Source organism: Artemia franciscana, chromosome 14, assembly GCF_032884065.1.
Source record: "Artemia franciscana chromosome 14, ASM3288406v1, whole genome shotgun sequence".
Classification (NCBI taxonomy): Eukaryota; Metazoa; Arthropoda; class Branchiopoda; order Anostraca; family Artemiidae; genus Artemia; species Artemia franciscana.
In genome coordinates this window covers 14,623,512-14,648,781 of record NC_088876.1, presented here as the reverse complement: position 1 = coordinate 14,648,781, position 25,270 = coordinate 14,623,512, and the positions used below count along the sequence as shown (strand labels likewise).

At 35.8% G+C, this 25,270-nt stretch overlaps 1 protein-coding gene across 1 annotated transcript in view; it reads right to left on the bottom strand.

The window, feature by feature from the left end:
- The window catches only part of LOC136035369 (F-box-like/WD repeat-containing protein TBL1X), a 51,063-nt gene extending 27,639 nt beyond the window's left edge, over positions 1 to 23,424 (bottom strand). The window contains exons 1-3 of the mRNA XM_065717128.1: positions 23,159 to 23,424; positions 9,335 to 9,628; positions 2,974 to 3,105 (exon numbers count right to left, since the gene is read on the bottom strand). Of these exons, the coding sequence (XP_065573200.1) occupies positions 2,974 to 3,105; positions 9,335 to 9,628; positions 23,159 to 23,387 (655 nt within the window). The 5' untranslated portion in view covers positions 23,388 to 23,424. The remainder of the gene's footprint in view (positions 1 to 2,973; positions 3,106 to 9,334; positions 9,629 to 23,158) is intronic.
- Between the last annotated feature and the right edge of the window lie 1,846 nt (positions 23,425 to 25,270).

The following is a 25,270-nucleotide window of genomic DNA, read 5'->3' as shown; positions in this document are numbered from 1 at the left end:
GGATTGCGGTAGAGAAATGGTATCAGATGTGCCTAATAAACTTTAAAAGTTCTCTCATTGCTAAAGAAATTGGAGCCTATCCTTTGCTCCTTTCTAAGTGGTGACGTTAGAAAGTTGGCCTACAGCAAAAAAAAACTTTTGAACTAAGACAGATATAATTTTTTTTTTCGACGGCAATTGATAGCTCTTGAAGAGCTGATCAAAGTATATGAAATCCATTTTTTGGTACAAAAATTCCTTCATGAGGTTTACTAGTTTGAAAGTTTCAAGGGGTTGGCAACTTCAGTAGTAAAGTAGACACTGAAACGAAATCTAGGCCCATACAAATTGTGATGCATATAGAGGACTTGTAAGCAACAGTCGGCTGTTAGGTAATAATCACCTTCGGCAATGAGGGGTTAGCAACTTTTGCTAGTTGGTGTATCTATTATTTGTTTCCAGTGTATTTGATGGTAAAACCTATTTAGTTCCAGTGGTAAGACATGTAGGCGACTTCTAAGTAATAATCTGCTGTTAGGCTACAGTCAACTTCAGCGATGAGGGATTTGCAACTATGCTAGTTGGTGTACCCATTTATTTGTTTCCAGTAAACTTAATGCCAATCACGGGAGAGGGACTTATAAGTAAGAATCCGTTCACTTTGAGCGAGAAACGGCTGTTAGCTCATAATCATCATCGGCAATGAGGGGTTTGCCACTTTTGCTAGTTGTTGTACCTATTATTTGTTTCCGGTGTATTTGATGGTTAAACCAAATTGGCAATAAACAACAAAGAGAGATAAAACTCTACAAAGAAAACCTCAAACGAGACGGCGGCCAGTGGAGTTTTTCTCTACTGGCCGTCGTCTCGTTTGAGATTTTTTTTGTAGTTTTTTATCTCTCTTTGTTGTTTATTGTCATGCCTGGCCAGTTCGGCTTAAGAACTTTCATTAACCAATTTGGTTTAAGTGGTAAGACATGTAGGGGACTTGTAAGTAATAATCGGCTGTTGGGCTACAATCATCTTCAACGATGAGGGGTTTGCCACTTTTTCTAGTTAGTATACCCATTTATTTGTTTCCGGTAAACTTGATGTCTATCACGGGAGAGGGACTTGTAAGTAAGAATCTGTTTACTTTGGGCTAGAAATTTGTGCAAATTGGTGCATTGTGTATTCGATCTACTTAAATCTGACAGAATTAAGTGTTTACACAACGGGTACAAACGATAACGTAAAACAATGAGGTAGTTTTGTAATAATTAGTGTCACCTATGGTATTTTAATCCTGAAAAGTTACGGATAGATTTATAATACCAACTAGATTATATAAGATATTGTTCCAAGTTTTCATCCGTCACGATGTCTACGATTGAAAATGATAAAGTTCAACTGGCTGCAAAGTCAATTTAGTCCTTTGTTTTCATACTATTTTGTTGTTGTTGATTCAACGCTGAGGAACAGCCTTTGATCATGTGATTATTGATCGACAGCCGGACAAAGGTTGCCGCAACACGTCACGTTGCCCGGGCAACGTAGGTCTAGTTTCTGATCGTTTTAAGTTTTAATATTGCTCCTTAATTTCAGTTGAAAAAACTTGTATTTTCAGTTAATGATACACCAGAGGGTGAAGAATCAAGTAATCTTTATTTACGGTATATAATGTTAGATGGGTCTAATGCTTTACAATACTGCCAGGTGTCAACCTAATCTTGTCAACAACTGATCTTTTACGGCACATTGTCACTTCAAGTATTAGCCAAACTATTAGATAATCTTGAAATTTATTATTTCAGATTTGACATCTACCAACTAATTCATGAGGATTTACCCTAGATAGATACGAAAAAAATGAAAAAAAAATCGTTTTCAAAATAGAATTAAAAGTAAAAAATAATATTTTTCCGAGAATCTATAAATACATCAATGTATTTATAGGCACAAAACGGATTCATCTTTACATAATATGATCTAATAAATGTATGTGAAAAAAATCGGCGAGTTCAAAAAGGAGTTAAAAACATCAATTTATGTAAAGCCCAGTCCGTTTTGCACCCTCATTTTCATTTATTTACTAATTAATTCTCAAGAAAAAATTATTATCTTCTTTCAGTCCATTTTAAAAAGATTTTTTTAAATGCTGCATTTATTATTTTCGACTTTTTAGTCTTCTGTAAGATTTAAAAAGTCTTTAGTATTCTTTGAAACAAAAATTTGTCTTATATCAGACAAATACTACTGGGCTATCAATTTTGTAAAATAGTGTTTCTTTTAGTGTTTCCTCAGCCCTATCACAGATGTTTTTTTTTATTTATGCAAACAGGTTATTTGTGTGTTTTGTTATTACTCTTTCATCGAAAGTATATATACTAATAAAATTTGAAAACAATTGAACATTCGGAAGGGGTTAAATTATGGCACACACATTTGGGGACATTTATAACAAAAATACTTATAAAAAAAGAAAAAGTTGCCGAGTTGAGGAAAACGAGTTAAAATACAGAAAAGAAGATATTTCTTCATTTATCTGTTAGACCGAACAGAAGAAAGTTGGCGAGAAAAAAAAGAAGTTGGTGAGTTGAGGAAAACGATTTAAAATACAGAAAAGAAGATATTCCTTCATTTATTGCAATTCTTGTAATAGTCAATGTAATTTGATTCCTAATTTTCTAAAAAGGTAAAACATACCAAAAAAAAGATCCGTGAAATCACCATGGTAACATTATTTAACAAGAAGTCCACAAAAATTTGATTAGCATACCACAGCTTTTCCTTGTGTTTAAGGCCTAGTATTTTTATTCTTGGTTGTTACTAAAAAAGTATTAATACTGGAAGGTAGAGTTAAATTAAAGATTTAAAGAACCTTTGTAAAACTCCTATTTTTCAGACAATGACAACTAAGTGCATAGTTCTACTGCGTCACAAAAGTTTTCAACTAAATTAGCGTGGAATTCAAAGGCTTAAAATGCTAAAGTGAAAACAATATCTGTACTTTACCGAGAGAGGTGACATCTTTATTACTGGGCACTTCCGCCCCTCCCTTTTGTATACAATGCCTTAGAACATTTTCACGCGTGCCTGATGCACCATCATTTAGATTCCATATTCGAGCAGTGCTATCGCCGGAGCCTAAAAGGGTAAAGAAAACAATTCATTTGATATAAAATAAAATCTACAATTTTTTAGGAATAAAAATAGTGAATTCCCATCAAATAATACCTGTCCACAACACAATGGAAAACAAAGGCTTTGGTACCAAAACAAGCTTTCTAAAACCAACATTTCATTGCCCAAGAAAGTTGGACCAAAAATAGAATCTTCAAGGATATCTTCAAGGATAAATTACAAATAACTATTTTTTCGAGTCAGTTTTCATTGTGAATAGAAAAATGTTCGGGTATTTATTTTTAGCTTTTCTTCTTCACTCTCCAACTTCGGTTTGGAATTTTTTTGCAGATAATACAAAAAAAAAGATCCAACTTCTTGGTTAAGTTTATAGACTATCAAAACGATGGCTGTAATCATTTTACTGCTTTATGTTTCGGCCACGAGATGAGCCATAAGCCATCCTATCCAAGTGGTTAGCGCTTCAGACTCGAGATCCTGAGGTCAGGGAATCGAGTCCAGGTGTACCCGGCGTTGTTTGTTTTGGAACGGGGTCAATGGTGTGACCCTGTAAGCTCAGCCAGAGTCGATCCAGATCTAAATGGGTACCTGGAGAAATCTGGGGGAAAAGCACGGAAAGCGTAGGATGATTTAGCCCCAGCCACGCACTGTACTCCCGGCCGATGGCATTGAATCAGGAAATCAGTGCCTGCGTAGCGCAGATCATTGGTCAGCATGCGATAAAGTTTAAAGTTTATGTTTAAAATGAGAAATTGGTCACTGACCAGTACGAGCATGCTGAAATGCAGATTCTTATCAATTCTTATAAGCACTAAATCAAAGATTCTTATAAGTACTAAAGAGATTCTTATAAGTATTAAATCAAATGTTTATTTTACTGTACCTTATTGCTATAAATACTCCTACTATTACTGAAGATCTCTTGCAGGAGCATAGCCATCTGAGACTAAGACAGCTGCGCAAAACCCTTTGCAATCCTAACCTGTTCAGAGCTTCACTTTTTACTCCCTTTCATGACGTTCTAATTCCCCGTACATCCTTTTTTATGATTATTTCACAAACACTGAGGTAAAGGAGGGAGCTGCAATGGTAATGAGGCTCAGACTCCGACCTGTATGCAAGACAATCTAATTAGATTAAAAGTTGGGCGGTGTGTCCTGATAACCTATTAGATTGCCCCTGGAAGAAAATAAAATCAAATTGGAATCCTCCCTTGGGCGTCTCTATTTACAAGTCACTTAAGATTAATGTGCTAGGGGATAGGTTGGAGGGAGGGGGGGGACTTCCAGCATTACCGAACCGGTAATATTGTCTATACTCAGAAACTGAATAAACTTTTAGATCCATACTTTTAGATATCTTCTCTCGTAGAAGATATCTCAATAGCATAGGAGTATTGCCTTCCTATAAGAAAATTATATCAAACTTCCCAAAACCTACAACCAAGGCAAGAGGATAAAATATGGACAATGGTAAATGGTGAAAAACTTACATCTGACTTTAAAAAATAGAAAAATCTGTGAATATCTACATGATACAACTGCCTAGAGGAACGGAGGGGATGCCCAATTATAGATGCCGGTGGGTGCGCGCAAGCTACTCTGTCGGTCGAATTAGTTTGTTTCTCCCTGTGAGCCCAAGTCTTCAACGGTTAAATATTCTCTGTCTGGCCAGCGCGATGACTCACCATGCGCCTAGATTTTCAGACGCTCTTAATTAGAGAACTCCACGGAGACGTCTTGTAATCCTCAGCCAAAAAAAAATGTTAAAAGAAGCTAAAAGAAAGGACGAACAAGATATTTAACAAACGGCTAAAGCCAAGGTTGAAGCAGTGAGTTTAGAGATACAATAATATTAAGTTATGAAAAGGACATTTATTTGATAATTAGGGCCAGGGGATCACCAACAGCCTATTATTGAACATTTTGCATTTCGTTTGGCTCCAGAAGGATTGCTTCAGTGTAGGATTTTGGCATATCTATCAATCTTCTGGCCTAATGAGCTTAAAGTTTCTTTAATTATAACCCGAAAAACTGGGATCAAACTAGATGTTTCGTGCGGCTTATTGTGTGATAGCATTTTTGAAGTGCCGCAGCTTCAAAGCCTTACATGACCGTCCTAGTCTTACTGAAAAGACCAATCTTCCCACCACTTTTCAACAGTAGAAAAAAAAACACACCCTGCGATTTGGCTATACTACTTTTACATCGCCGCTGCATCCAGTATCTTTACTAATAGTTCTAATACTTTACTATTATTGCTCCCTAGATATGTTGAACTACTACCTTGGACGACATTTTCATTGCCCGACATCCAAATTTCATACTCCTTACTTCTACTGTATACAGTTTAGTTTAATTAACCTTATTTTGCAAGCCCATCATTGCACCCTGGACCTCCAAAACCTCACAATAATCACCCTTTTCCTTACATTTTCATACGTAAGTATATTAGTGAGGGACCCGGCCAATGAAATTTTAGCACCAGAGGCCTCAGCGAGCTAAAAAATATTTGAGGAATTTATTCGGGGAAGAATGGGTTGCTGAAAACGAATATAGGCGGGCGCAACGAAAATTTTGAGTGCCAAAGGAGATATCACCTAATTTGCATAATCGTTGACGTTATCAGCTCTATTTTCTGTTATTCGACCTAAATGAGAAGTTTGATCACAGAATGCGAAATAGAATAAGGTACCAAGAGAGAAAAGAAAAATGATGAGCACAATCAGATGTAGCTTCCAAACTGCACATTATTAAAATATACCTAAGTGGTGAGACCAGAAACCAGGTTTCCTGTTCTTGCATTAGAGTTTTGTCCAAAGGGCAAGGAACAGAGCAATTGGGGCTACACAGGAAGGTAACAACACCTTTGCAACTCCATTCCGTTAGTGGCGTCATATTGAATCCTAGCCTCAACAGAAGTACGACCAAAATAAAAAATATTAGCTACAGAAATAGGGCTTTCAATGAAAAAAAGATAAAAAAAAGAATCTAAAGAAAATGACCACAAATTGCGCAAATGTTAAACTTGTTCGGGTGAATTATCACACTTTCCGGCACAAGCGCACAAAACATCGAAAAATCGAGGAAGGCATTTACAGTTCTTGGTGCACGTTTTCCTACATTCACAAGAGTTGTGAATTTCCTGACGGAAGCGAAGAAGCGCTTGAAGCAACAGAAACAACATCTTGTCCAGAAAATTGCCATTCATAACTCAAAGGGCTGGGTAGACATGGTCTTGCAATCAATGAGGCATTCCAGATTGCAAGCTGATAGTAAGAACGCTTACAACATTCCACAAAAGCCCCCTCTGTAGGAGGCAACGCTTTCAGCTCCTTCTTACGAGGGTACAAATGTACTCATAAATCACTGTGGGAAAACTGATCAGGATCCCATTCTGTAAGTTGTTGTAAATGTTCTTCAGTTGCAGTAAATGGGTCTGTGTGACAATGCAATACAGACATAGCCGTTTTTACAAGCATCATCTGCTTTTCGACATATTTCGAGCTACATTCGTGATGCGGAGAATCAAACTCGGAAGTTTCATTAATAAGGTCATGCAAAGCAGACAAAACTGAGGTAACAAAAGGAAGCGCATTAATCCACCTTGCGACTGCTAATTGGCTTATTGTAACACCAACCAGGCCAGATTTTTATTCGAATCAAGATTTATGGTGGATTCAACAGTATGATCCGGTGGCAAAAGGTTAAAAGAGCCTGGTTGCCTTTTCACATTGAATAGACCTGTTTCAAACAAGTCTTGAACTACATCTGGCAAGTTTCTCATCTCCAAGATGTACTGTATCAGACACTTAGGTTATGGTGTTTAACAAGAAACCATAAACGACGCCATACACAAGTAATTTAACAGGAGGCCATACATAGGCAATTTAACAGGAAGCCATACACAAGCTTTACAAAAACACAAGGCTACCTATGACTGTTATTTATTGTCCTAGCCTGTCTCAGATCCCCAAATTACGTCCTTGTTTATCATTAGAAAAGTGATGGAGAAGTCTAACAGCTAGTGAAACAATCAGAACCAAGCCGTTGGCGTAAAAAAAAAACTAGCTAGCTTTGATAAAATTACCTTGAAAATTTTCGTTATATACTCAAATGATATAGACAACATTTAAAATTAATTCTTTGAACTTCTTCAGCAATAATAAACATTTGAATAACCCTGATTTATATAGACAACCTTTATTAAACATTTTTAGTAAAAAATTGAGGACAGAGAAGCACAAGCACTGAATTGTCGGTACCATAAAATTACTTCAGTTGGATGTCTGTATTATATACTTCTTGTCTGTGACAGTTAGTCAGTCCTTTGTTGGCTTTGAAACCTTCGATTAGCAACAAAGTGATGACATTAACGTTTGTGCAATGAGATCGCATTGCTTGGTAGTGCTCCCGTAAAATTTCCGCTACGTGCATAAGTCTAGTGCAAAGAGGGTGTCTAAAGCGAGGAAAGATCTGGGTCACATTAGGGTAGTTAGGCCACCCGAACTACCCTAATTTCACCCAGATGACCAGATGGAGGGGCTAGAACTTCCAAGAGTATTGTACAGAGTATAGCTTTTTCACGTGAATGTCGATCAGTTGAAGAACTCGTAAGTTCTCAATGCTTGCAAGTGCAAATTACGACAAGGTAAATGTGAAAAGTAGAGTGGAGAGATAATACTCCCCCTCTATCCTTGAAATCCCTCATTATTGGAATTGGATCTGAAATTGCACTCATGGAAAAATATTTTACCAGACAAAATGCCCAAAAAAGATCCCCAGACTAAAATCATACCTAATCTTTGTTTGTTTGTTTTTTTTCTGAAGATACGCTCTTTTTGCCATTGGCGCAAGGAATTTTCAAACCTTCTTTAGCTCGTTGAAGCCTCGTAACTATTTTCTAGTGATCATTCTTTATCGTGGGTCCTTGGCTATATGTAAGATTTAAATTCTTTGCATATGAGGAAAAGACATAGTCTTTCTAAATACCTCATTTTACAACCAGTCAAATGATAACATCACTTTCTATCTCTATCATAGCTATCTTAATTTCCTGGTTAATGATTAATTTCCAGTTTCACTCTTTTCCATTGATTTTAAAGCAATATCTTTCCACAACATATTTATATTAGATATTCCAGCTCATGTGTAAATTAATCAGTCCAAAATCAGTTGAATAACAGAACGTGAAATAAGAAATAGGTATTATGTTTGGAAAAAAAATCGAAGCTAGATTACAGTAGCAACGCAAAAACATAATCGAGCACAAATTATTAATGCAAAACAAGATTAAAATATCCAAACTGCACTTTCAAACTAATTCCGTAACAGAGTTTAGATGTAATCCCTCTTTGCGTCACAATACGCTAAGCAAATTTAGAGCAAAGTACTTCTTCACTTCCTCTTGAAGGGACACCATCTATTCAAGTGTTGAGCAATAAAATCGCACTTGATTCCATTTAGCAGGCCAAATTTTTGGCTACCTTCCATTATGCACCCAAAAATTTTAGACCTTTCTACATAATGCAACCCCGTCTAATTTTGGGTGTCCCACAAACGTATCCAAGGTTATTCAATGTTCTAAACAATACAGCACATTATTAAAAAGCATAAACGTTTTGGTTGAAACAGTGAACCAAAAACATAGAGGGAACAAAAAATTCCAATGTTAAAGGATGCTAATTAAGAGATCATTAAGACCATTGTGTAAATTTCGTTAATGATAAAAAGTATTTCAAAGGGATAAAAATTAGCTACCTCTTGATTTGTCGAATCCCTTTTCGGAAATAAAAAGATTACTATAAAATTTATAGCAGCACAAAGAATAAGGCTGTTACTAGGAGGGGGGCCTATGTTTACCCAACATCCGCCCAAAAAAATGTTATAAAGAATGCTAAAGACACATAACACCTTAATTTAGAAGATGATTAAAAGGATGTTCTTCCATATTAAAATACCGCCTCCCCCAATTAATATCCTGGACCTGCCCAGGACTGACTTCATCCATAAATGCGGTAATATGTGGGCTCACAACCAGAAAGTGTTAAGAAAGACCCATTATAAATAGTTTTTGGTACTACTTACCAAATTGTAGCAATTTAAATTAATATTTTAATTATAAATTTGAAGACAAACAAAAAAAATAATACAATCCTAAAGCCTTCATTTCCCAAAATTCTGTCCTAAAATTGGAGATTTTCATGAAATTTCATAATCTTATACATTTATACCTGAGGCCAGAAGATCACTGGTAGGATTCCATGCACAAATAAAGACCTCGGATTCGTGGCCCTTCAAAGTTTTGGCTTTTTCAGGTGGAATTTCTATAGAAGTGTCAGCTTCCATTGGTTCACTTGGCTGTGGGATACCAGATATAACTGGTTCTCCTTTGACAGAAGGGATGTTTGCAAGCTCTCCATTGCCTTCTTGTTTCTCCACTTTGACCGCTTGTTGCTGTGGTTGTTGAGCCTGTTGCTGTCTATTTGCAACTACATCTGGCATGACAGCATCAATCAGTGACAGACCTAGATAAACACAGAACAGAATGCATTCATTGAATACAATAACTTATAGCTCATATGAGTTTGAGCAATTCACAATAGAAAATGCCACTTCAAGGTCTTAGAGACATGATACAGACATAATTTGATGGATTCACTCAAGTAATTATCAGATAAGGCTAATGCAAATGAAATGAAAGCCAACACCTCAAATTCAACAATATTAAAATCAAAGGTCCATAAAACTCTCCCATCTCCTGAAACGCTAGTTAGTTCCATGAAATTGTTTGTTGTTTTTTTTTTTGGGGGGGGGGGGTTATAGTATCAAATTATTAGGAATATGGTTGTAAAGTGAATGTTTTTTTATGATGACAAAACCTCCCTCTTTCAGCTCCCTAACGGTTTGAATGTCTCAAACACTCAGTGTTTAATTCCCCCTTCTTTTATACTGTCATTTCTTGACTCTACCTGCATTATTTGGCATCCATCTCTGCAAGAAGGTTTCAACAGGGCAAATGCAATTAAATAAAAATCCTTCAATATTATCTTTAACGCAGGAAAACTCCCTTAGATTTCTGTTCTTTGTAAAAATGATCCCCGTTTTGTGGAAATAAGGATAGAAATTTGCTTATACTTTTGTTTTAACACTCTGTAATACCATAAACAAACTCGCTTTTCTATTGTATTTTCTTCTCCTTTGACCTGTTCTCAACAGAAGCCCCGTTACTTATAACCAAATATAGTTTTCAACTGAAAGATAAAGGAAAACTTTTCAGAGCAGATTATTGCAATAGCTATAAGTTATGAACCCAAGAAAATCTGCCTAATTTTTGAAAAAACGGGACCACAGTGGACGAAAATTGCACCATGAAATTCAGCATCAGAAAACCTCCTATCAAAGAATTCGAGTCTTTAAATACCAGTTGTTGTTTTTTTTTTGTTTTTTTTAGGAATCAATGCCCTATTCTTGACTTAGTACTAGTGACTTAATTACTTAGTACTTAGGGCCAACTATTACTGCTAACAACTCATTGTAGCACCAAACCACGTGAGGCCAACATGTCTATGAATGCTCTTCCTCCATCCCAATCTTTTTTGAAATGTACCTTTTAACAACCCCCTCCAGATATTCTAATTTCTCCTAAAATCCTTCCTTATGAACTCCTGCGACACAATTTGGATATTACATGCTTTTTCTTTGGCCCTAGATGGCTGACTAAAAGGACAATATTTGACAATTTATAATCCTTCATCTGCACAATGTTCCCTAGTCATCTCAACCTTTCTTTCATTATAGCCCTAAAAAGAGGATAGAACCATATTTCCCACACAGGCTACTGTTCAAAATTAGGTCAGTTGGATGGGTATTCAAAACGGTGGCCGGCATTCCCCCCCCCAGTAAAATATCCCTCGCGGAAAGTCCTCCCTCGGAAATACCCCCCCCCCCGCAGGAGGGGGTATTCTTTTCCAATCACTTTTGACTTATAAAAAAAGGACTTGAACCCTCAATTTCTGATCTAATGAGCATCCTTCAAATTTTATGTGACCATGAGGTGGAGGTGTGGATAAGGAAAGGGCAGTGCCCCTAAATAAGGAGTAAATTCTGCTCATTTTGGGGTTTAATTTTACTTTTTACTTTCATAATAATAGCATAGACCAGAAATATTCCCACCAATCATAACAGAGTAGATATCAATTTCACACTGTTGATGCGTTTTTGAAGTTTCTTTTGTACCCCTATCCCCCCAAGCGAAAATCCTGGTTACAGCCCTAGGGATCATACATCAATTTCTACCTGTACCCTGACCTTGTCTCTACCTTAGAACTGATTCTGTATTTATCTGAGGGTTCAATGATAGCTGGGATGTTCTGTCATTAAAATGCACCCTATGAGGTAACTCCATCCCTTCAAAGCAACAATAAACTAGAGAGCCACATTGTAGAAGTTTAAGTGTCTTAGAAGCTTTTGTTACATACGTATTTGTTATTGTGAAGATACAGGTATTTTTTCGCGAGGGAGTTTTCTGCCAGGGAGGGGATTGTCTGGGGGAATTTTCAGTGGGGAGTAAATTTGTGAGAATAATTTCCTTTCAGCAAGGATGTATTTTCTGGGAAATATTTTTCACAGGGGGGAGGACTATTTTCGGAGGGGGAATATTTTCTGGGGAGGGGGTATTTTCTGGCGGGCAAACGCCTAGAACCATCCAAAAGTATCCGTTGAAAATTCCTATGGGGAACATCTAATAAAACCTCTTCCGTCTTTTGGAACACGAACGCTTCAGAGCCATACTTGACCACTGTCATCACTGCAACTTCCAATATTTTAATCTTGGTTTGCACACTTATCTTCATATTCTTGTAAAAATTTTCCAGCTGGGCAAAAGCATCCTGGATGTTGGATATTACCCTTTTACTTACGAATTACCGTAGAATGGGGTTACTTTGGTCCTGTGAAGTAACATTGGTCCAAAATCATGAAAAAGATTTATGAGTCTATATTTTTAACTAGGCTTATGAAAGGTTGTTTGTTTCTTTTTGAAAGTGTGATTGATGTGAAAAATATCTGACCAAGCTTACATTATAAGGTTAGTTTGTTTGTTAGAAAAAAAATTAAAAATGACATATTTTACATTTTTTATACCACCAACCAAGTGTCCTTCATAGCTGCACTTGCATACAAGCTTGTTGGACATTTTTCAAATAACCTGTTTGCCATGGACCTTAGCCAAAACCACAGAGAAAATTTTGGAAAACAACGACGATTTAGGCCTCTGATGTTCAAGAGCCTAAAAAAATGGTACATGGATGGTTGTGTACCAATCAACTTATACACCTTTCTTTCGAGTTGATACCAAGAAATCAAAGGAGGCAACTAGGAGTAGGACTTGTGTCAACTATACACCAAAGATCCTCGAGAATACTCTGGGAGAGATTGAGAATTGAAAATTAACCCAAAGAGCTGCTGCTGAGAAGTATAAAATCCACAGAAGTACCCTCATCAAAAAACTAGGGAAAAACTATCCAAAAGACGTTGGTAGGCCACTGTTTTAAACAGGGGAGAGGAAAAATACTTCCATACTGCGTGCTATCTACTAGAGAGTAACTTTCCATTGGACCAGCACATCCTTAAATTTTTAGTGAAGCTATTTAAATAAATGTGGTAGAGTTGTTGAGAAGTTTCATAAAAATCTACAAGAAAGAGAATGGACAAGAAGCTTCTTGAAAAGGCAAACAGCTTAAGAGAAAGACTACATTTAAGTGAAAGATTTGATAGGAACATCAAAAGAAAATAGCAGAGGTAGGTCCTCATACCATTACAGAGTATTTCCACTATCAGAAGGAAGAGCTTGAAGGCGTTGAACCTGAGAATGTCTATAAACTTTACAAGAGAAACCTTACAGATGATCTGGGATAAAAAAAAATCTTACAAAACATGGAAGCAAATATCCAGAGAGAGTAATAAATAATTCTAAAATGTCCATTTCACTAATGGTGTGTGGAAATGCATCTAGGGAGATAATCCCATTAATGCTCGTTCAAAAGTGAAGGTCTGTGGTCCATGTGGATAGAGAATGGCCCCAAAGGGGATGGTCTAATGCAATTTGCCTTGAGGACTTTTTTGAAAATATATTGCTTTCCACCCTAAAGAAAAAACACAGAAAGAAGTTAATTATTGCCGATAACTTTTCAACATATATCAGTGTGTCTGCTCTCAAAACATACAAAAAAAAAAAATTGTCTCATTTCCAGCCAACTTGAGCCACTTAACACAGCCACTTGATGTTGCTTATTTTTATCTACTGAAAATAGTATGGTGAAAGATGCTACTACTACTACTACTAATAACTCACTGCAGCACCAAGCCGCCTGAGGCCAACACAGCTACGCACGCTCTTCCTCCAACCTAATCTATTTAAAGCCTCCCTCTTTACACCCTCCCAGGAAGTTCCCATTTCCTTTAAATCCTTATTTATGACATCCTCCCAACCCAGACAAGGACGACCTACTTTCCGTGTAGCCCCAGACGGTTGGCCAAAAAGGACAATCTTCGGTAATCTGTCATCCTTCATCCGTAGAACGTGGCCTAGCCATCTCAACCTTTCTTTCATTATAGCCCCAGAAAGCGGGATTGAACCACCCTTTTCGTACAACCTACTGTTTGAAATACGGTCAGTCAGCCGGGTACCCAGAACAATCCGTAGGCAATTTCTCTGGAAAACATCTAGTAAATTTTCATCTGCTTTTCGGAGTGTCCATGCTTCAGAGCCATATTTGACCACTGTCATCACTGTAGCTTCCAATATTCTAATCTTGGTTTGTAGGCTTATCTTTCTATTCTTCCAAACTTTTTTTAACTGTGAAAAAACACCCTGAGCTTTAGCTATTCTACTTTTAACATCTTCACTACTCCCACCATCTTTACTAATAATACTACCAAGGTAACTGAAGCTCCCAACCTGATCAATCTTTTCGTTACCTAAGGTCACCTGTTCATCTTCACTTATTCCTAGCCTTAGTGACTTAGTCTTCTTAACATTAATTTTCAAGCCTATTTTAACACCCTGAACTCGTAAAACCTCTAAAAATTCATTCATTTTGCTCACACTTTCATCTAATATGCTTAAATCATCAGCATAATCTAAGTCCAGGAGCGTTCTTCCTCCCCATTTGATTCCATGGTCTCCAATTGCCTTTCCTGTGCTCCTTAAGACGAAGTCCATCAAAATGATCCATATAAAGGGGGATAGAACACAACCCTGCTTAACTCCTGATTTAATACAAAACCAGTTGCTAACCTCATTTCCTACCTTAACCGCAGCAGTATTATTCTCGTACATAGCGCAAATCACTTTAATGTATTTTTCTGGTATACCATATAACGATAAGACCTTTGTTAACGCTGTTCTATCAACAGAATCGAAAGCTTGCTCATAATCGATAAAACTAAGGACCAAAGGTGTTTGACAACGAAGGGACTTCTCAATTATTAACCTAAGAGTGAAAACATGGTTGACACATCCTCTACCTTTTCTAAAACCGCATTGTTCTTCCCTTAAAACTTTGTCTACAGCATGTCTCAGTCTAAAAAGTATCATATTACTCAGTAATTTGCTACCTACAGAGACCAGACTAATGCCTCGATAATTACGACATTCACTCTTGTCACCTTTCTTATACAGTGGTTTAATTAAGGTTTTCCTAAAATCATTGGGTACTTCCCCTTTTTCAAAAATCATGTTCATAATCTTCAGTAGCTTATTCCTAACCTCAGAGCCACCATATTTAAGGAACTCATTAATCATACTGTCAGCACCTGGGGCCTTATTATTTTTTAATCCTTCTAGTACTGTCGCTAATTCTTCCTCACTAAACAAATCTTCCTTCACATCCAAGGTATCACAAACTTTTTCATTTTCATCTATATCTTTTCCTGCAACTGTTTCTTGATTTAGCACATTCTCAAAATGTTCCACCCTTCTTTCTTTAACTTTTTCCTTATCACTAATTGTGGCCCCATTTCTATCTTTAATTGGGACTAGTCCGGATCGGCTACTCCCTTTCAATTTATAGGTTCAAATCAGGTAAAGGCTCCAGATACACAGGCCCTCCCAAAGGTGATTTTCTGAAGTTGCTGATGGAACTTTTGGATGATCTTGATGAGGGTTATGGAGCAGCAAATGTGATAACAGGATTTCAAAAAGCTGGAATTATCCCATTTAACCCCCAGGAAATATTCAACTGGAGCCTATTAAACAATCTATGTCAGAATCAATTGAAGTATCATGTGTTTTTTTGGTGTTTTTTCTTTCATTCTTTGCAGTTAAGATTATTTTCAAAATACAAATTTTGGACCAAAGTTTTGCATTAAATTTTACAAAAATTTTTCACTAAAACTATTGAATTATGCATAAAAGACATGAGGTCCCAAGTTACCGCACGTCCTGGGGTAAGATTGGTCCAAACATTCAATTTAAAAAAAAAGGGAAAAAAAAAATTATTTTACAGTGGAAACCTTTTCAAGAGAAACAATCCCAAAGAATAATTTGTAATGAAGAAGTGGTGACTGTTTGCATTCAAAATGTAGAAAAGAAATTAGTTTGGAAACAAACTTAAATAGCATCTATTTAGTAGTTGGTTATTATAAAAGCGATAAGACCCCTTCGATTAGCTGTGATGAGTGCAATTGTTGCTACAATTATTAGCACAAAGCCAAGCACCATCACCAAAAACAAAAGATGGTATAATAGTGCAACCCTGTTCACTGACTTCTCATCACTGTTTCTGGAAATTGAACAATCGATTCCTGGTCCAAAACCTCAGATCTGAGTGACATTGTGTCTAGCATCTGAACAGATTCTCGTGATTGTGACTAAAGGCCATATTTTTGGGCAAAAATCCTTTTCCACCTGAATGAACTTCTGGACAGATCAGCCTTTCATGCTTTACTGTCTAAAAGGCGGATGGTGTTGCTCCCAGGAACTAATACAGATATTCCTGTCTAAGTTCTTTTGGGAAATCTTTCACTCATCACCAAAAAAGGTAAAGAAGCAGGTTAACTTGACAGCAAATCAAGAACAGCAGTCTTCTTTGATAAAGTCACCTTTGTGACAGAGACCATGGATCTGGGGAATTATTTTCTTGGGCACAGTTTCAAACTTGTAAACCAAAGTGAGCATTTTCTGATCTTCACAAACTTAAGTCAATAGAGTGTGAACCTAACCAGCCTATAGTTACCTTTTCTGTAGAGGAAAAAGTAAGATCCAAACACCATAAGCACCACAATCATTTTGTCAAGGCCTAGTGTAGTAAATATGATCACCTTGAGTAAAGCATTACAAAAGACCTGATTTACTGCTATGCCTGTAATTTGTTTCCCACATGGCCAAATAGAGAAAAGAGAAATATGGAGTTTTGCAATGGTTTATATTCATGTCACTAGATGCACAGTAAAGGAAATAAGCCAGGTTTACTTGCATCCCACTCCAAGTCTTAAAGCTTCAGTCCCAGATATATTACTTTTACCTACCACAAGGCTTTACTGCCATATTTATTTGATAAGAAAAGTAGAGCAAAGATATTGAAGCAGAGAAAGAGAGAGAAATCGAAAAATTGTAAAAAGTATTGACAGATGTCACTATCAAATTCAGGAAACAAGGACTTGTCTTTCAAGGAAAAGATTATGATGGGGGCAACTTCATCAATATTGTCCACTTGCTGGGACATCATAATGTAGAGATGGCAAAATGGCTAAAGTATCAAAAAAAAAATAATGTACCCAGGCAACTACTTACCTTAGCTACATCTCACAAAACGATTTCATGAGCCAGGTAGACAAAGAAGCCTTGTCAATGGTTATCAATGAAATAAAGCAATCAAAAGTGTTTGAAGCCCTTGCTGGACCTACACCAGCTGTGAACCATGAGGAATGACTGGCTGTTGGAGTCAGATACATTAATTCAAATAGAACTGCCAAGGAGCAGATTCTTTCCCTTGTCAATCCCCCTCCAAAAAAGGAGCTGACATAGCTGTAGAAATCCTTAAAGTTATCACAGATTGTGAACTAGATTTAGTGAAGTTGGTATTCCAGTCATAGGGTAAAAACACCAATGATTTGACAGTCCAAACTCAGAACCACTGTTAAAATTTTCCTTCAAACAGTATAACTCTGATTATTTGTGACCTGGAACACCATCTCTCAAAGCCTACATTATATTTTGGCAATACGAGACGTGGACATTATATCTGACATGCACAGATAAGAAAAGAATATTCAATTCAATCATTTTCCTGTTTTTGAGCTCCTGACAATTTTTTAGCTATCTTATGTTCAAACTGTCATTACTTAGTTATTTTTTGGCAAAAAAAAGTTGGAATCAGCACCAATGGATCAAGACATATATGATATTATCTAAAATGTAGCCATATTTCCTTCTTCTTGAAAAAATTAAGCTAAAATGGCAGCTAATATTATATTGACAAAACTATGTTCCATTGGTTGAAAAGTATTGTCTGATGCAGTGAATACCAGACCAACTAAAAATATTCCTTCACCCAAATCCAAATGTAGATATTGGCTTCTATTATGAGATTCATTTCTTTTGAGAATATTTTGTAGTAACTTTGTCGAAATTTTTGACAGAGAGCAACAGGACCAGTCAAAATATAGGTGACTCTGTTGAAACTTCACTGAACATATAAAACAGATGAGGAACAATTGGTTTCAAAATTCAAGGGTCCTATGACCAAAAAAATAGGGGTCAAATTTTTGGTTACCTTCTCAACAAGTAATTTTCATGATTATTTTTTGTAATAATATTTCACATGAAAAAAAAAATATTGAGAAAAGTTTTTTTTTAATTTTGGTTCTACTGATTTGATGCTAGATTTTTCTATCACCTGAGGAACTGCTCCTTGGCCTCATACTATGGTCATGTTTTTAAGCATTTAACTTGGTTGATCACAGCACCCTAACTCATTTATCACTGAATAGATTTGAAGTACACCCTTTCTTATTAAATTTTATACATATTTTCTTTCAAATATATTCCAAGCTGTAAAATACAAAACATTCTCTCTGAACCCCTCGCTAATTAGCATAGAATTCCTATCTCACCCAAAATGCTAATGAAACATGTTAAACTCCTCAGTGTCCCAAACTTCAAATAATCTTAAGTAAGACATGCATATTTCAAGAATTCTAGACTTTCTAGACAATGGATAGTCAAAACCAAAATTTTTAAAGTGAATTAAGCTGGTAGATTAACTTGGAAATAGCTAAATGTTGACAAAACTTTAAATGTGAACATCAAAGAAATCTTTGCTGGACAATTAAAGCTGAGAGAAAGTGAGCCATTCCAGATAGCGTTTATAAAGAGACCTATACCACACTGTTATATCACACAGTATATTATAGAGACCTAGGTCACACAATTACACTCCATATGATTATACGATTTTGTCCCTATGCTTGAGGCATTTTTTTCACTTTTTTGCTTCCACCATCTGAATAGCATTTTATGCATTTAAAAAAGTTGAAGAGAAATAAAGTAAAAAGAATATGCATGTTGAATCCACCAGGATCCACCCACAAGTATTCTCCAAGTATTTCAACCCATGTCAAATTGGGTTCTGACATTAAAAACAGATAATTTTTCTATTCTGTAAAATTTGTAAGTGACAATGCTCCAATTTAAGAAAATTGCTTTGTACCCTTTTCTGATATTACTTCAAACTTATTATCAAACCGTTAGATTTGTAGATATTTTTCTACATATTGAAACCCTTTTCAAACCAAAAGCCTTTAAATTAGGCCTTCTGGAGTAAAAAAAAAACTGTTTTTTTTTTACAAAAACTGTTTTTTTTACAAAAACTGTTTTTTTTTTACAAAAACTGTCAAATTATCAGCACCTTTACCCTATGACTTTGCAAGCAATATGTTGGGGAGATTTGAAGGAATTCAAGCCCATATTTCACATTGGGCTGGGTGTGAAATATAATATTTTTTTGCCTGGCTCATCAAGCCAACATTACTGTCCAACATTGCTGCAAGGAAAGCATTTTGACTTGAAACATGTTTGGCATGCTGCAACAACAGTATGTTTTCTTCATAAGTGGTTCTAAGCAGTTCAACCTGTATCAAGCAGCTCTTGAGTCTGTCGAATGGAAGCTTGGACTCAAAAGACTGTTGGAAATGAGATGGCTGGCAAGACAAAATTACTATATGTGGTTTAAAGCACACTTCCTGCAATATTTAGTCTCCTGCATGACATAGGAAAAAATCTCAATACTGAAATGAGAGCGAAATTACAGTCACTTCTGTTAGCAATGTTGTATCTAGATTTTGTTGCTGATCTGATATTCATGAAGAATATCTTGCACCAGACCAATGCCCTAATAAAAGCTCTACAGATGGTTGACTTGGATATTTTATCAACATGACAATACATGAAAGCAACTTGTCCTTCACTTGAAGATCTGCTCTGTCCCAGCAACACAGAATTTGTTAGTCATGTTGAAGCTTCTGTAAAAATGGCAACTACACTTTTTTCTGTCACAGATCTTTCTGGGATTACTGACAAAATTGGCATTTCTTCATCTGAAGGAAGAAATTGCTTTGAATAAGAATTCAAGAATTCATTGTTCATCTGGCGAAGTTCCCTCGTCCCCCCTTTGCAGGTCATGTAATCTTAAGAATGAAACAATAGATCATTGCCTATTTGAATGTAATATGCTGACGTCTGCACAGTATACCCTGCAATGTAAAATGTTAGAATGCTTCAAACACCACAAAATTCCACTAGCAGCCAAGAGTCTTGCTGATCATACTTTCTCGCAGAGCACAGAGCTCAATATATATTCTCTTATAATTCAACTGCTGGTATCAAAAGATATACTTCAAGAAATCTGAGCAGATACAAATCATATAGGACAAACCAGCTCCATAGCTCTGTCAATCCCACAGAGTGAGCCAAAAGGAAATGGGCTAAATAGTTTTGACTGAAAAGCCTGTCTGCTGAATAAGAAGAGGAAGAAGGATTGTTGCCATTGCTCTCCAAGTAGATTATGGGATGAAGTTGTAGGAACAGATTCCCTTAAGAATGAGGGCATCATTGGCTATTACACCAAGGAATTCAAAACGAACATTGATTTTATCAAACAAAGAGCTCCACAAATTGTGAGACAAACGTCAGCAGCTTCTTTTGCCCATCTTTGAGTACATAGCCACCAAGAAACTTCAAAATTTAATAAGTTAGGGGCAGCCTTACCTGTCCTGCAGATATCACCAGGAGCACTGAGGTCGGAAATATAAATATTCCAGGAACTTTTAGACCAGGCTCTGACTAATGAACAAAAACCCTGGACAGCTCTACTCTATTACCAATAAGCACAAGCATGCTCTTCCACTTGTCTATAGAGCTTTTATTTTTGCAAAAATTTTACCTGTAGCTTCAGCTAAAGGTCAGAGATCTTATGTAAGATGAAAATGACAAAAACCAACTGAGGTTAACACTAGGCAATGATAGACTTGATTTGCTTATGCTCCTTTACATTCAAAAAGACATCAAAGCTGAGTTGGAGTCATCAGCATTTGACAATCAGTGAGAGTAAAGAAAATGAGGCATTTACATCTTTAAGATCTGTTCTTATGTAATCAGTTGGTTTTTGTGTATCAGAATTCTGTAATAAATCAAATTAAATCTGGTAACTTTTATATATTTTTATTTAGCTTATGTGTCAGCATTTGTCAGCACAATTCACAATTTTGTTAGTATATTCTTTATAGCCCCTTCCCCCAAACTCAAAAACATTGCTCTGCTGATGGGGCTGATAGCTTAGAAAGTGTTTTGAATCAAAATTTTTCAACCTTCAGTGAGCTTGGAAATAAAAATAGGAGGGACTTGAAAGAATCCCCCTTCATTATAAAGAACATTTATAAAAAAAAAGCCTGCAATATGGGTTAAGGGTGACAGTTCCCAGTTTTGTTGCAGAAATATTAGAAGTGTAAAACAAAATATTGTATTTGTATGCTTACCTGTTCAGTAGGAGGGGGATGTCTTCAATAGTAATCTTTTTCCAAAAAAAATACTCTTGAATGATAGGAAAATTATGAACCTAAAATCCTTTTCTTTTCAAGGTCCCCAACCCTCATAGAGAAATATTTCTGAAGGTATAGATTTTCATGAATCATTATTCAGTCTTGAAGCATTGTTATATGATTAATAAAACTGAATTCAAAATGTGACTATTGTGGAGGGGGGTGGCAGCCTCTCACATATATAACACAGTCCTAGTAGTAACTGTTAATACAAACAAACAGTAATTCAAGAGTGGCCCTTGCAAAAATATTTCCTTGCAAAAATATTCACAAGTAGGCAGAAAGGTAAAATTCTAGACAAGCTATTTTTGTCTATCTTTGAAAGTAATTAGGTTATAAAAATGAAACTTTCAGGGTGGATCCACAGATTAAAGTAGTGCCTCAAAGGTATTTTGATGTACATGCCTCCACGCATTCTCCTTCTAGAGGTTACTGACTTGTGATGACTTTAAAATCCTTGTTTTATAAATGTGAAAACTTTGTAAAATAGATATCCTGTATAAGCAAAGTTCAAGAAAAATATTTCAGCTTCACAACTTTGCTTAATCCTAATTTATGAAGTTTTAAAGCTCTATAAATACATTTTCTTAATTAGGAAAAAAAAAACACAATGATTTGGCTTAAAATTCTACTCAAGTAGTAGGAGTTACATTTCCAGAACTAAAACCAGAGAAAAAAAAACTGAAAACTGAAGATTAAGACATAATGTTGTTTTGTCAAAATTATGATAGGTAATAGATCTGTCTATTAGGATAGGCAAATTTTAATATATAGGATTCAGAAGAGGGTTAACATGAGTAGCTTGGCAATACTTTCCAAGAGTTTGTTTGGCCCAGAAATCATTACTGAATATTTTATTTTCCAAACCTAACCACTTCCAAGATAGCAAAAAGTAGATTGTCTAGATTTTATCATTATTTGTAGCTGATTCAGGAATGGTGTTTATTATTTTCCTTGGTCTCAACAGGAAAATGTTAAGTAAAATTCTGGTTTAACTACTTTTTGCTATCTTGGAAAGGGGTTAGGTTAGGAAAATGAAACTTTTAGTAATGAACCCAGGGTCAAAAACATACTCTGGGAAGGTATTTTCAAACAGTAGCATAAGCTTTTATATCAATTCTCTTCTGAACTCCAAGTCTTAGAAATTTGAAAGGTCTATATCTATTGAAATTTAGACAAAAAAGATATTACCTTAATTTTGAGTTATCTGTTTCTTTTTCTCTGGTTTTAATTCTTAGATTGCAATTCCTGTTATTTTAGTAAAATTGTAAGCCATATCAAGGGTTTTATTTTCTAAATATAAAAATGTGGGCTATTTGCAGATCTTTAAAACCTTATAAATTGGGATTGAGCAAAGTTGCAGAGCTGAAAATTGTTTTGGTGTAGGCCTACTTCATTTAAGCAGAAGATGTATTTTCAAGGTTTCACTTTGATAACAAAAGATTTTATTAAAGGACATCAAAGGCCAGGGCCCTGAAAATTGTTTTTCAGGTCATCAAAGTTGCAGAGCTGAAAATTGTCTTGGTGTAGGCCTACTTTATTTAAGCAGAAGATGTATTTTCAAGGTTTCACTTTTATAACAAAAGATTTTATTAAAGGTCATCAAAGGCCAGGGCCCTCCAGAAGGAGGAGTGGAGGAAGATACTTCAAGATACCTTCCCAGGACATAGGCCTACTTTGGTCTGTAGACCCATCCCTGAAATATTCATTTTAGGATACTAACATAACCCCTTTTCAAGATAGCCTAGCAAAAAGTAGCTAAACTGGAATTTTTCCAAACATTATTTAACCCCTCAGAAAAAAGTCATTTTGGCTGTGACATCATTTTCAAGGGGTTTCAGGTTCTTTTCAAAATTCTGAAAAATGTGTTTTTAAAATAACAACTTATTCCTAGATCTCCAGATTTTTCCACAAAACTAATAATAAAATTGAGTGTTTCACCCTATTTTGGACCAAACCTTCACTGAATCTCTCAGTTCCATCTTCAGACAAACTTATCTCAGCTTCTGTATATTGCAGTCCCTTCTGAATAATAGAAATAAGAGCTGCTGGTGGAACAAGAGCCCCATTTATATTAGACTGACTAATATGTGATTCAATCCCAAAGGTATAAGCACTATGTTGGAACCCAGATTCTTGCAGGTAACGATAAACTAAAAAATTGATCTCATCACTGGAGAAGCTCATTTTTTTTTTTTAATTTCTTGTGTTTCTTTAATTAAGTAACATCGGAGCAATACTATCAAACGTTTCGCAGTAACAACTGTAAGCAGCGATCCGGCTCAATAGTAACCGAAAATCTAAAAGACGAAATTTTGATACAAATATATAAATTAAAAGAATCTAATTTTTACCCTGATTTTAAATATATATGTTTCATCAAGTTCATTCCTACCCAAAAAAAGTCACAAGCCTGAGAAAATTTGCCTTATTTCCGAAAAAATGAGTAAGAAGTAAAAAAGGAGTATCTGTAGACGTTTGAAGTTCCTATCTACAAAACTGTGGAATTTTGTATTTTTTTTTTCAGAGAAAGGATCACAGATGCGTATTTATTTTTAGTTATTTTTTCTCTCTAGGAGTGATTGTATCGACACAGTGGTTCTAGAATGTGGTGGTCCTATGTGGTCCTAGCAAGCCTTTTGGCATTAACTCTTTGAGCAGCTTCCTCGGCTGTTTCTTCTCACATTGTAAGATTTATAATAAAATCTCTCTTTGAGTTAACTCTTTAAGCAACTTCCTCGGCTGTTTCTTCTGTCATTTTTGGATTTATATGGCGCTTCGCGCCACCCCAACACCTAGTTGGTGGGTGCGCTTCGCCCCCCCCCCTCAAGCCCCCACGTGTGCGTAAGTTGTTATGTGCCATATTAGTTACGCGCCATTGTAGCTGTGTCCCTGTTTCCCACCTGTGAATATATATATATATATATATATATATATATATATATATATATATATATATATATATATATATATATATATATATATATATATATATATATATATATATATATATATATATATATATATATATATATATGTGTGTGTGTGTGTGTGTGTGTGTGTGTGTGTTTTTAACTACGTAAAACTTGCGATTATTCAACATTCTTCGCTGTCCCATTGTCTATGCATATAAATAGATTGTCAGGTTTACCGACTCTTGAACATGCATCATATAATTGTCCATGGGAAAAACAATCCATATTCAGATCTATACCTCATTATTCTAATGATTGCCCTTGAGCTTTGTTGATGGTTGTTGCTAATCGAACATTCTCTGTGTCCCCGTCGTCATTTATATATCCCCCATGTGCCCCCAGCGTCCCCGTTGTAGTTGTGTCCCTGTGTATTCCGGTCGTCATTTATATTCCATGTGTCCCGGTCGTTATTTGTGTCCCGGTGTCCCTGTCTTTAATTTCTCTTTGAGTGTCCCGGTCATTATTTATATTCCCTGTGTCCCGGTCGTCATTTGTGTCCCGGTCTGCAATTTCGTCAGTCGACAAACAAGTTCATGACGGAATAATGCTCAATCCTTATAATGACGTCAGTCGACAAACATGATGTCAGTCGACACACAAACATGATGTCAGTCAATACACAAACAAACAACTTATTTTTATATATATAGGAGAAGAAAGATAGACAGATAGTAGATATATATAAAGATAAGTTGTATGTTTATTTGTTTGTACGCATATGACGCCATTATAAGTATATTAAATAAAAAAAACTAATTTTTTTAGCTGAAAGTAAGGAGCGACATTAGAACTTCAAACAAACAGAAATTACTCCGTACATAAAATGGTTTGTCCCTTCCACAATGCCTCGCTCTTTACGCTAAAGCTTTTAATTGTTTTAAAAAGTAGAATTGTGACAAAGAAACAAACTTTAGCGTAAAGAGCGGGGGATTGCGGAGGGGACAAACCATTTTATATACGGAGTAATTTCTGTTTGTTTTAAGTTTTAATGTCGCTCCTTACTTTCAGCTAAAAAAATTAGTTTTCTTTATTTAATTTCTGAACGTTTTTGAATTAATGCATGTTTGGTTTTGGCTCTCCGCACATAAATTATTA